Below are 13,273 nucleotides of genomic sequence, written 5' to 3' on the forward strand. Positions count from 1 at the left end.
CCTCCGGCGGTGACGCCAGCAGCTGCGGGCCCGGCCGCGACCGCCGACCCGACCTCCGCCCGCCGCGCTGGTGGCGCAGGGCCCGGGGCGGTGCCCGAGGCAGCGTGGTGCTGAGCACCATCCCGGAGAGGCAGGGAGCGTCGTGCCCATTTTACCGGTGGGAAAAGTGAGGCCCAGCTCTATCTAGATCAGACTGCCTGGGGCAAACCCGACTCTGCTGTATGGCCGGGAGGTGACCGACTTCTGTGTGTTACCGCCTCCTCAGCTGTAAGTGGGGATAGCGCAGCATTCAGAGCAAGTGATGTGGCACGCAGTACCGCTCACTGTTATCACCGAGGCTGTCTGGTACACTGGAGCAATTCGCATGACATCGTGGGGGACATTAGGCCCACGTTAGGAGGCCCAGGCACTATATCATCTCCTTGGACCATCTTGGGACGTGTGTGCACCTGGCTCAGGGTCTGCCTGTCTATGAAGGGGCCTCTTCACACAGGTGTGTGCCCTCCTGTGTGAAATAAACCCCGGACATACACTAAGCTGGACAGTCAGCTGTCCAGAGATGAGGCCATGTAACTTTTACTGGTTGGGCAAAGTTTGCAAAAGTGGTTTCCTGTACTTAGATGTTAACTCCTTTTTATTTTATTTTTTCTTTGTTTGTTTGTTGAGATAGAGTCTCACTCTGTTGCCCAGGCTAGAGTGCCATGGCATCATAGCTCACGTCAACCTCAAACTCTTGGGCTTAAGTGAGCCTCTTGCCTCAGCCTCCCAAGTAGGGAGGACTACAGGCACCTGCCGCAACGCCTGACTAACCTTTCCTTCCCTTCTTCCTTGTTTTGGTTTAGATAGGGTCTGGCTCTTGCTCAGCCTGGTCTCAAACTCCTGAGCTCAAGCCTTCCACTCACCTCAGCCTCCCAGTATATTAACTCCTTTTTAGAAGGGGAGAAGCTGGAGATAAGAAAAGTTGAGTGGTTGAGTAACCACTGATAACAGTGGTTGAGTTAGAAGGTCGCCTCTATTCATGAAAAGGAGGGGCTATGTCCACAGAATCCCAAACTCCTGGATGAAAAGTCACAGTCACTCATTATAGTCTCCTCAGCTAAGAGGTGCTGTCTGAATTATTTGAGGAGCTCCAAGTGCTTGTGGGGATAACCAGTGATAATCCCCTAGAAAGTATCTCCAGGTAGGGCCTCTGAGCTGGGAGAACCTATAATGCTACTGAAGACCTCCAAATCTGGAATTCTTGGCTTATTCTGCTTACAGAGGAAGTTGTTTAAAAAGCAGAAGGGTTGCCAGCTACTCAGGAGCCTGAGGCAAGAGGGTGGCTCAAACCCAGGAGTTTGAGGTTGCCATAAGCTATGCTGCCATGGTGCTCTACGCAGGGTGAAAGAGTGAGACTCTGTCTCAAAAAAAAAAAAAAAAAGCAAAAGGGTTAGATTAATAAATAATAGGAGGGTAACCCCCCCTTCAGAAAGCAGGCTTGTTTTAAGATCTGAATGTCTTCGGTCTTAAAATTTGTAGAGCAAAGTTAAGAATATACTGCCGGTAGAAGCCCATTACACCAAGCCTGAAGAGACATCAGAATTACTACTCTGTACCAAAGCCTTTTTTTTGCCATCCTAAACTGTGTATTAATACTTGCCATGTGTTTCATGGGAACAATTTTTGTTTGTTTGTTTTGAAACAGAGTCTCGTTCTGTCACCCTGGGTCATAGCTCACAGCAACCTCAAACTCTTGGGCTCAAGCTATCCTCTTGTTTCAGCTTCCCCGGTAGCTGGGACTACAGGTGCCTGCCACAGTGCCAGGCTAGTTTTTCTATTTTTGCTGGAGATGGGGGTCTCACTCTTACTCAGGTTAGTCTTGAACTCCTGAGCTCCAGGGATCCTGCCCCCTTGGCCTCCCAAAGTGCTAGGATTATAGGCATGAGCCACCTCATCCAGCTCACTAGGAATCATTTTTTAAAATGTAATTAATGTGAAGGCTTACAATGGAATCAAAAGGCTAAGAAGCCTTTTCTTTCTCAGTTGGATAAAATGTAAAGCCATCTTTGTTCTCTTTGATATACATACATATTTAGTATGTTGATAACCTGGGGATTTCCTATTGGGCTTTTCTGGAGGCGTGCTTTACCACTTTTCACCAGGTGGGGGCTCCACTGAGCCACACCGTTGGGCATAGCTCTGCAAATACTCTGAGATAGGACCCAAATTCCTAAGGCTTCAGGGATGTTGTGGGCATTTCTGCTGCAAGATCTAAAGCTTATGCATAGTCACCTCTGGTGAAAACTTCACTTTGTGTACGTTGAAAAATGCCAGGATTTGTATTTAATTCCTAGCCTTCACTGAAGGCTTAGGCCCAACGAGCACTTTTTGAGCCTAATTTTGCTCCCTATAGGCCCTGTATGGTTCAGTCTTTAATGAAGCTCTCCTTATAACAGGTGCAACAGGGTCCTTGGGAAAGTGCTCCCGGGTTGTTTTTTGCCAGACTCTTTTTTAGCTTGGTTGCCTGCCAGGCAGACTGGCAGAAGACAGAAGAAAAAAGCCTTAGCCCTAAGAAATAATAACAGCTAAGTCATTCATGGAGTGCTTCTGGGTGTTGTTTTAAACACTTTATTAAATAAACTCTTTTGATCGTAACAAAACCCTATGATTCAGATGCTATTTGTATTCCTGTCTCCTAGGTGGGAAAACAGGCTTGAGGAGAGAAGTGAGAGTCTCCTTGGTGCACCAAACTAGGAACATAAATAGGATTTGAACCCAGGCAGTCACACACTCCAGTCCACACCCTGATCCCCTGTGAAGCCCAGATGTGCTGAAAACTTTGTGTTGTGTAAACTGATTCCATGGTAACTCATCTGCCAGAGGACTCTTAAATACTATCTTAAGATAGGCACCCAAAATTTAAAAAGAAAAATGCAGCACTTACAATTTCTGCACATATTGAGCAGTAGTTGAGTTGTTGAGATTTCTTGAAAACTGGTCTCAGGGCCCTTTGTTTGAAACATTTATCACACGAGCCAAATACATTAACTAGAAAGGTCTGATCACACATCTTTTATGCAAGATGAAGCTGAAAAAAAGTGAAAGGGGGGGCATGAGAAAAGCCAATGGTTTTAACTTTGTACAACCTCTTCTTTTTATCATGGTAGCTGCTCAGACAGGAGGCATACAGTGTATGCCATTAATTTGTAATCTTTGATTTATTACAAGTTGTATGAACACAACTCATTTGTTTAACCAGTGACAAAGCATCAGACAGTAGGTAACACATTTTGCCGATTGTTTTGGCAGTTTGTGGATGAAGTCAGGATTGATCTTGGCAGCACAATATCAATTCTGCGGGGTTTCACAATGGGAAATGTTGCTGTAACGGATGCTATAATTTAAAACTTCTAAAAACATTTCTCCCTTTGGGGTAGACTTTTAGAGCAAAGACAAGAGTCAGCAAATGGTGGAGCCTGACCCCAGCCAAAGCCATGAGGCTGTGTAAGTGTGGTGTTGGTTCCCTGCAAGGCAGCCACCCACTCATTAAACATTTGACAGCCAAAGACCCAAGGTCCTGCCTGTTCATGCAGAAGTCAACAGGCAGGCCCAGGTCCCTGACGGGAGGCATTCCTGAAGATGCAAAACTGTCTGATGGTTAGAGGCACAGGGTCGCTGTCCAGTTCCTGGTTCTACTGAGGCCAGTTACTTGACCTCTCTGAAGGTTTGTTTTGCTAATCAATTAAACAGAGACCTTAAAATCTACCCTCCTGGGGTTGTCAGGGGAATCATAAGAGACAGTACATAAAGCACTTAGCTCAAAGTTGGCAGTACAGTGAATGTGCGCCACCAAGGTCATGCTGCCCTGCTTGGCAGCAATAGCAGTGGCTGCTGCCTGGGGAAGGAAGGGTGGCAGGAGATAGTGAGGAAAGAGCATGAGGAGCCCATGGCAACAGCTCAGGCAGTACACTGGGGAGAAAGCACTGCAACGAGATGGACTTGGACGATGGTTAGGAAGGAGGGAAAGGGGAAGGAGCTAGACTTGGCACAGTGTGGGAATGAGGACAGGGAGACGGCTAGGATGTGGCTGAGGTTTGTTTGGAAGACTGAGGGTTGTGATGCCACTGATGGAGATGGAGGACAGAGATGTCAAGGGGGAAGGAAGCAGCCAGCTTAGCCCTGTTAATTTTTTGTTTGTTTGTTTTTGGAGACAGAGTCTTACTCTGTTCTCTGGAGTACAGTGGGATGATCAGGGGTCACTGCAGCCTTGAACTGCTGGGCTTAAGTGATCCTCTTGACTTAGCCTCACAAGTAGCTAAGACTACAGGCACCACCACATCTGCCTAATTTTTCCTTTTTTTTTTTTTTTTTTTTGCAGTTTTTGGCCGGGGTTGGGTTTGAACCCACCACCCCCGGCATATGGGGCCAGCACCCTAGTCCTTTGAGCCACAGGCACTGCCCCCAATTTTCTATTTTTTTGTACTGATGGGATCTTGTTATGTTGTTCAGGCTGGTCCCAAACTCCTGGCCTTAAGCAATCCTCTCTTCTTGGCCTCCCAAAGTGCTGGAATTACAGACCTGGGTCACTGTGCTGAGCCAGCCCTGTCAATTTGATAGGTATTCCAAAGAGTGAGTCACGTTAAGATTCAAAGAAATGACCCCGTGGGCATAAAGATATTTCAGGGCATTGGACTGAACATTTCATCAGAGCTGAATTTGAGAGGGATGTATTTGTGGGGGAGGTGATGGGGAATGTCTGTCACACAGAGGTCACCATAGAGCTAGAGAGAGAATCAGGAGCTCATGAGTGGGCTGAACCGCTAGGGCAGAGGGGCAGCCAGCACAGCTCTTGAGAACATTAGGTGCAGAGGATAGAGGGCTGCCCCTTAGGGACAGTAGCTCACAGGGGAGCCAGCTACTGACCACCATGCAGTGCTGGTCTCTCACAATCAGGCTGAGAGGGAGGCAGGACATCTGTGTTACAGCTGAGGACACACAGGGAGGTGAAACAAGTTCAAGGTCAGTGATGGAGCCTAAGTCTGTAAATAGCGTGACTACAGCTCTTACTGTGGAGCTAGCCTGGTCAGGCTGCTCAGTTTTGTCACAAAAGATGAGTTAAAGAATGCAAGAGGGCCTGCCGACCAGAGCCTGACCTATGGTGAGGGCTTGGAAATTGTTACCACTCCCCAACCCTGCAAAGGTGGCGGTAACAAGGTCAGGCTGAGGATTCCAAGGATTAGCGTTAGTGAGCCACGGGTTTTTAAGCAAGGGAACAACATTATTTGAGTGGATTATTCCAGCATTTGTGCTTCCAGAAATAGGTCAGAGAGAGAAGGGACAGCAGGAGATGAACTAGGTTAAGAAAAGAGGAAATGAGCTCTGGACAGAGTTACGGCTCAGGAATGGAAGGCGGGAGGAACCCAGGGGACCCAGCGGAGGAGGAATAGGATGGTTGGGAGTTCTGAGAGATAAAAAACCAGAAAGACAGAAAAAAAGAAAAACATTGCCGAAATAACAGGCATTTCCTTTGTAATTTCCTCTGCCAATGTTTCAAATCTAGATACAGTTTTTATTCTCAGACCAAATTTTGTTTTTTGGTTTTTTTTCCCCTCAATTAAATGATTTGTTTAATTTTTTACTTTTTAAAGTAAATCATAGCTGTGTACATTAATGCAGTCATGGGGTACAATGTGCTGGTTTTATATACAATTTGAAATATTTTCATCAAACAGGTTAACGTAGCCTTCATGGCATTTTCTTGGTTTTTTTAAATTATAAAAGCTGCTAATAATTATAATAATTGGAAACAGAAAGACTTGGAAAAGTAATCATCTCTATGCCCTCCACCAACAAACAACTGACTTGTTGCCATTCTTTTGTTTTCTTCTCCTGTCTTCATAAGTATATATGTACCTTTTACAAAATGCTATTATATGCCATATATGATTTTGGACTTTAGTTGTTTTATGTAATAGCATTTTCATCTTCACATGTCATTGTGTATTCTTGGAAAACATCCTTTGTTTTAGAGACAGAGTCTTTGGAATTAGATAGTGGTGAGGATTGCATATCCTTGTAAATAAACTAAAAAACTACTGACATACACATTTTAAGATGGTGAGTTTTATGTTGTATTATATCTCAGCGAAAGTTATTTTACCAATGGGCAGAAAACGTGAATAGTTACCTCCCCAATGAGGATATGCATATCGCCGATAAACACAGCCACACTGTTAGTCATCAAAGAAATACACATTACAACCACAACAGGCTAAGACGACTGGCTCACCAGAACACCTAAAATTAAAAGGACTTACAATACCAAGTGTGGGTGAGGATGTGGAGAAGTGGAAATGTCTTTCCCTGCTGGGAGGAGCATAAATTGGCACAACTACTTTGGAAAAGTGCTTGGTAGGACCCACTACAACTCAACATACGTAAATATTCTATGACCAAGCAACTCTGCTCCAGGATATATACTGTTATTTCCCTAGGGGAAAAATAAGAAGACTGTCATAGCAACTTTAGTCATCAGAGCCCTAACTGGAAAAACTCAAATGTCCACCACATGATAGACTAGATAAATTGTGGTATGTTCATAGAATAAGAAAGTACAAACTGCTGATAGAAGGATGTGGATGTCTTTCACAGACTTACTGCAACTATAAAACATTCAGTGTCCAAACCCTCTTTCTATTACGTGAACTGCATTGGGAGGCTTAGGTCATCCTAAGACATACTGCCTGGATCAATTTCTAAAACTGATTTATTTTAAAGATGCCTCATCTTTTTTGCTGATCCCCATATTGATATATTTTAAAAACAAAACATCTTTTTATTATTTCCAAATAAATTCATGTGGAATGATAGAAAAATTAGAACATACGATATTTAAAATCAGAATTAAGAAAGCCCACACCTGTGCTCCCCCTGCACAGGAAGACCCCCGTTAATGCCTTGATATGTGCCTATCTGGACACTTTTCTGAGCATTTCAGAAAACCAGAGCATTCGTATTAAATGTTAATGTGCAAGCGCCTACCTTCTGCAGAGTCAGCACTGGGAACTGCCAAGCGGAACTGTGAGGAGAAGCAGCTAGAGCCAAGGTGCCAAGGTGCGAAATCACCTTGCACGGCTAATCTCCTTATCTGGCCGGCCCAGCTCTGCTTGCTGCCTTCCGCCCACCTGCAGTCCGCGCTCCCTGCTGGGACACGTGCTGCCAGAGGCATCACCCCCTCACCCCTTGAACCTTCTACCCATCCACCCTGCCAGGCACCCTCCTAACCCCTGTGGGGGCTGACTTTGGCAGTTTGACCTCTGTGTCACGCCCACTTGCTGAACAGGCCTGACATTCACCCGTGACTGCGTGTCATCTGCACTGCTCCATGTTGGCTACCCTGCCCACCTTCAGCTTTGTAGAACTCATCAAGACTGTGGGGTGGGTGCCTCCTTCTCATGTATACTCCTTGGCTTCTGTGGGTCTCTTCGTTCCCAAACAAGATCACTTTTATCACGGTTGATACCTCCCTCCTTCCCCCATGACAACACGCACCCTCAATATCTGTCCCCTCCAAAAGAACTTTGCTGGTTGGGACCTCTCCCAGATCACCGGTGGCAGGATGAAGGCAGGGATGCATGGGATGTGGTGCCCGCCCTCCGGAGCTCACAGGCCAACAGAGAGCCTGGGGTAAGTGCTGTAAAAAAGGCCGGAGCCCTGAGTTGTGGGAGCCAAAAAGGAAGAGTGATGGCTCCTCCTGGGGTGGGGAAGGTCTAGAAAGGGCACTGAGGCCGCCATGAGGATCAGGAATGCAGCCAATTCTCTGTCAAGCAGCCCCTCACTCTGATGTAGTGTGGGAGCCCCCGGAGACGTGTTTTCTTCCTATCTAAACATTTTTATGTATTTTTAATGAGACATTATAAATCTATACAGAGTCTAGCATCTTTCAGCATGAGCCTTAAAGAAAGGCATAAAACTTGTGTACTTAAGGGACATGTAATCTAGTAATTAATAGAATGTGACCCAATTCATTCAGTAATTTATTTTATTGGTTAAAGTATTACAAAGTTCTACTTTTCATTTCTTCATATACAATGTATTGAAATGAACTAAACTAAATCATTTATAACATGAAAAGACCTTACATATTAGGAGAGTGGTGTTGCTTGATAATCATATATTAGTCCCACTCCTAAGATAGATGTCTGTAGTATGTGTATAGGATCACAGCTATTGCCTGTGACTGTCAGAAGGGGGAGTTGGGTGCAGAAAAGCCTTGGATCTGTAGGTCACAGGCCAGGGGTGCTCATTCAATGGTGTTTTATGCTCTAAAAGGAAGGAATGAAAAGATTTGGGGGGACAAGGAATAGCCAGGTCCCATAAAACTTGGGAAACGTAGATTTCTCCAAAGGAGGAACAGACATAATTCTTCAGTTATTTCTATGAGAAAATTTGAAAATAAATATATCAGAATGCTGATTAGATAGAGAAAATCATTTAGGTTGCCTTTTAGTCTTTTAAAAAGTTATTATATAAAAGATACCAAACATTAAAATTTATGGCAAATTATGCTGGCAGATAAAATTTAAGAAAATGTTCTTTCAGGAGAACAGAGAAGATAAATGGCATGGCAACTAAGCCTTAAAGAGGCAAATACATAGAAGACTTCATAAGATTCATTTCAGATCGGATATTCTCTTAAAAGTTAGAGGGATCTAAAAGAAACAATTTTTATGCAGGGGCATTTTCCATGAAAAGAGTTAACGAATCGCACTCCCACAGCGGGCAGGGGACAAGAAGTATTTTTCTGGCAGGGTCTGGTAGCCAAATGAGGTTATGTCCTGGAAGACTCAGCCCTGGAACCCACTTGTGGCTTCATAAATGGACCTGGGCTTCTTGTGAATCTGGGAGCCATTATGTCCCCGTTTCTCACTCTCTCCTTGTAGAGCCCTGTCACAAGACAGAAGAGACACCTGGAAGGAGACAGAAGCCTTCCAGGTATTCCAATAAAAGCAGCCGAGATTCCAAAGCAAGACGTGGCCTTTCCAACCACGGCTGGTGTGTGTGTTAATTCTTGCAAAACTAGGGCAGCAGCTCTGTCCCCATGAATGAGAGATGATGTAGCCCATTGGGAAAGCTCTATTTTCTTCCTGACATCACACTCCAAAGCATTCCAGTTGTAATTAACAAACTACATCCCCCATTTTGACCTTCACTTAGCTTTGGAGGGGAAGGTGCATGGACCTTTTTCCTGCTATAACCTATTGAGAAAGCCTAGTTTGAAGCTGCTGGGGATCTGGATCATTTCCAGGGCATGCGGAGAGGGGGTAAAAGGAAACGTGACTTGAAAGAGGTATTTGGTATCCAGCATCAGCTGTGAGGAGTCCTCCCGGCTATTTAGGAGAGCCTGAAATTAGAACCAGAGGAAAAATGAACAAGGAAATAGGTACATCCTGCTTTGCTGCCACCTGAAAGTCAAGAGTCAGAGAAACAACCATGTCTTCGGTGAAGAGCTCCTTCCAAAAGCACGGGAAATGGCACACGAGGGCTGTTACCCGCAAATTCCGAGGTGAAAGGTCTCTTCAGGGCTTCCAGGCCAGCCCTCATGAATACTTACTTTGTTTCACCTCAGAAGTTAATGGATGGACTGATCACAAATCCACATGTGTTCTAATCTATTTTCACGGCCTAATTTAAGCTCCAACATGCACAGAGGTGAAGTTTCACATTTTCGCTAAACCCATCTTTCTTCTTCTTCTTTTTTTGTTTTTTGAGACAGAGTCTCAGGCTGTTGCCCTGGGTAGAGTGCCATGGTGTCACAGCTCACAGCAACCTCAAATTCCTGGGTTCAAGTGATCCTCAGGCCTCAGCCTTCCAAGCACTGGGACCACAGGCACCCACCACACGGTCCAGCTATTTTTTGTTGCACTTGTCATTGTTGCTGGCCCAGGCCAGGTTCAAACCCACCAGCCTCAGTGTATGTGGCCGGCGCCCTACCCACTGAGCTACGGGTGCCACCCTCCGTCTTTCTTCTTTATTCAGTGGTTTCTAAGCGTTTTGGTCGCAGGACCTCTTTAAACTCTTAATAATTATTGAGGACAGCACCCATAGCTCAGTGAGTAGGGCGCCAGCCACATATACTGAAGCTGATGGGTTCGAGCCTAGCCCAGGCCTCCTAAAACAACAATGGCAACTACAATTAAAAAAAAAAATAGCCAGGTATTGTGGTGGGTGCTTGTAGTCCCAGCCATTTGGGAGGCTGAGGCAAGAGAATCACTTAAGCCCAAGAGTTTGAGGTTGCTGTGAGCTGTGATGCCAGAGCACTCTACTGAGGATGACATAGTGAGACTATGTCTCAAAAAAAAAAAATTATTGAGGACCCCAGAGAGCTTTATGTGTATGTGGGTATCAATATTGATATTTACCAGATTAGTATTAAAATGATAATTATAAATATTTGTTAATCATTAAAATAATAAACCAAATAGATATTAAACATCATTTTACAGAACAAAGAAAATTTAGTCAGAAGTGTTTAGTTTTTGTTTTTTGTTTTGTTTTGTTTCTCAGACAGTATGCTCCATTGCCCTGGGTAGAGTGCTGTGGTATCACCATAGCTCACTGCAACCTCATATTCTTGGGCTCAAACTCTCTTCCTGCTTCAGCCTCCTGAGTAGTTGGGACTACAGGTGCACACCACTATACTCAGCTAATTTTTTCTATTTTTTGTAGAGATGGAGTCTTGCTCTTGCTTGGGCTGGTTCTCAAACTCTTGAGCTCAAGCAATCCTTTCAGCTCTGCCTCCCAGAGTTCTAGGATTATAGGCAAGCGTGATCGTGCCCAGCAGAGAAGTGGTATTGTTGTATATATTTTTTCAATCTCTTTACTATCTGACTTACATAAGACTTACACATGATATACTTGCTTCTGCATTCAATCTGTTGTGATAAGTCATTTTGGTTGAAGAAAATCCTATCTCACATAGATATGTATTTAGAAAAAGGAAAATTTTGCAGAACCCAGGAAAAGGATTCTCAGAGATCCTTAAACCAAATTCTGAGAACTGCTGCCCTAGTTCATTAGCGGAAAAACTTTAGGGAATTTATAAGAAAAAATAGTTGTATAAAAATGCTTATAAAATGACAATATAAGAAAAATGGCTGCTTCTACTCGGCCTATGCCCACTTGCACAGAAGTCGACGACTGAAGGAGCACAGCATGTGAGGCACAGTTTGGGTGTTTTCATTCCCTTCCCACTAAAATTGATCTTGAACTTGACAGGGAAAATTCTTGTTGCCTTTGAGCTGGGTGCCTTTCATCTGCACATCTGGTAAAAGCATTTTAATCCTGTATTTCTACGATGTTAATTAAATATCAGTCTCTTATATCACACTTAGGAGGCCAAATTAAAAGGCACACTATTAAAGATCTCACCTGTACTTTGCGAACAAAGGCTGGAGTCACTCTTTTCTCGAAGTCATCTATGGGTGTATATGAATTAAGGATCTTTATGATCTGCAAACATTACATGACATGGTGTTAGACCATGAGAAGAAATAACTCTGTTCATGAAATAATGACTCTGGTGGTTTGGAGACCACTGGGAACCACAGGTAGTTCTTTTATCCTATAATTTGGCTGAGAACAGTGTATTAACTATTTCCAAGAAAAGAAAAAACAACAAGAGAAGAGTGCAGAAGGGAGCAAAGACAGATCACAGAATTAGATGCAGTAGGAGGACCCCCTCTGCCCCACCTCCACTTGCCTACCCCCACACATATGCGTCAGTAAGTTTAGTGGGCAAGGGATGTGTAATAGACATTTTTGTATTTTTAAGACCTAGAGTTAGTATTTAATAGATGCTTATCAGATAAAAAGATGGGCCATATGACTATGTTCCCTAGAGAACACAGAGTCATCCACAGCTAGCTGAGCCAGGAAAGGCAATGCCAACTGCAGAGACAGTCATGGAGGATCCAGAGACACAATAAGCAAACCTGGTCACCTGCACAGCGGACAGTGAGGTACAACGTTCGTAGATCTCCTTGGCATCACTGTCTGTGGTCTTCTTGACCTGAAGCAACCAGGCTGCCTGAGAGAGGGGTTCCAAAGTTTCCTTGGCTAAGCTGTTTTGCAAATTCTTATCTTTAAGCCATTCTTCTAAGTAGCTGATGTTGCACCTGGAGTGAAAGCCAGAGGAACAGAGTGCTCTTCAGAGAAGGGCACCAGATGCACCACCATGTCCCGAGAAGGTACCAGAGTTCACTGACAGCCTTAAGAATGCAGTCCAGAAGTTTCTCACTTGCAGCATGAGGGGGCTGGACCAGATGATCAACGATCATCACCACTGGTCTACAGATCATGGCGTGGCAGTAGTTTAGGGTGAGAGGCTGTAACAGCTATAAACTCTGGAAAAAATCTGAGTGAAAAAGAGTAATTGCAATAATTTACAAAGTACAGTCTTGAACATCTATTAAGGAAAAGAACAATGATATTGGCTTGGCGCCCATAGCTCAGTGGTTATGGCGCCAGCCACATACACCAAGGGTGGCAGGTTCAATCCTGGCCCAGGCCAGCTAAACAACTGCAACAACAACAACAAAGATGAACAATGATATTTGAGAAGAAGACTTACATAGGAATAAAAAATTCATTTTTTTCCTGAATTACAGAAATTCTTCCTTCTAGTTGACTGTGGTTTTTACTCTTGTTTTTGTAGCTAATTACCACAGGTTTACGAGTTAAGAGGCATGTGTTGAGGCTGGGGAGTTAATCAACCTCTTTGGGTACAATTAGAGTGTTGAGACTGTTGCATGTTGCTAGTGGGAATGTAAATGGCACAGCTGCTGTGGAAGAAAGTAGTTAGTTTCTCAAAATTAAATACAGAGTTATCAGATGACCCAGCAATTCCACTCAAGAGGATTAAAAACATGTCCACACAAAATCCTATACACAAATGTTCCTAGCAGCATTACTCTTAATACCCCCAAAGTGAAAACAATCTGATGTCCATCAGCTGCTGAAGGGGGGAGACAGACTTTGGTATATCCATACGATGGATATTACTCAGCAATAGAAAGGAACCAGGTGCTGATGATATCTGTTACATGAATGAAACTCCCAAATATGTTTAAGTGAATGCCGTTCACCAAAGAAAATATGTGGGTCATTACAAAAGTTATTTTTTTGAGACAGAGCCTCAAGCTGTCCACCTGGGTAGAGTGCTGTGGCATCACAGCTCACAGCAACCTCCAACTCCTGGGCTCAAGCGAGTATCCTGCCTCTACCTCCCAAGTAG

The 13,273-nt window shown here is 44.2% G+C and overlaps 1 protein-coding gene across 1 annotated transcript in view; it reads right to left on the bottom strand.

Annotated features, from left to right (window-relative positions):
- Positions 1-8,675: 8,675 nt before the first annotated feature.
- The window catches only part of MYO5C (myosin VC), a 106,069-nt gene continuing 101,471 nt past the window's right edge, over positions 8,676-13,273 (bottom strand). The window contains exons 39-41 of the mRNA XM_003784366.1: positions 11,981-12,155; positions 11,410-11,490; positions 8,676-9,382 (exon numbers count right to left, since the gene is read on the bottom strand). Coding sequence (XP_003784414.1) covers positions 9,230-9,382; positions 11,410-11,490; positions 11,981-12,155 — 409 coding nt within the window. The 3' untranslated portion in view covers positions 8,676-9,229. The remainder of the gene's footprint in view (positions 9,383-11,409; positions 11,491-11,980; positions 12,156-13,273) is intronic.

The sequence above is a fragment of the Otolemur garnettii genome, unplaced genomic scaffold (genome assembly GCF_000181295.1).
Source record: "Otolemur garnettii isolate 467f Iridium unplaced genomic scaffold, OtoGar3 scaffold00011, whole genome shotgun sequence".
Classification (NCBI taxonomy): domain Eukaryota; kingdom Metazoa; phylum Chordata; class Mammalia; order Primates; family Galagidae; genus Otolemur; species Otolemur garnettii.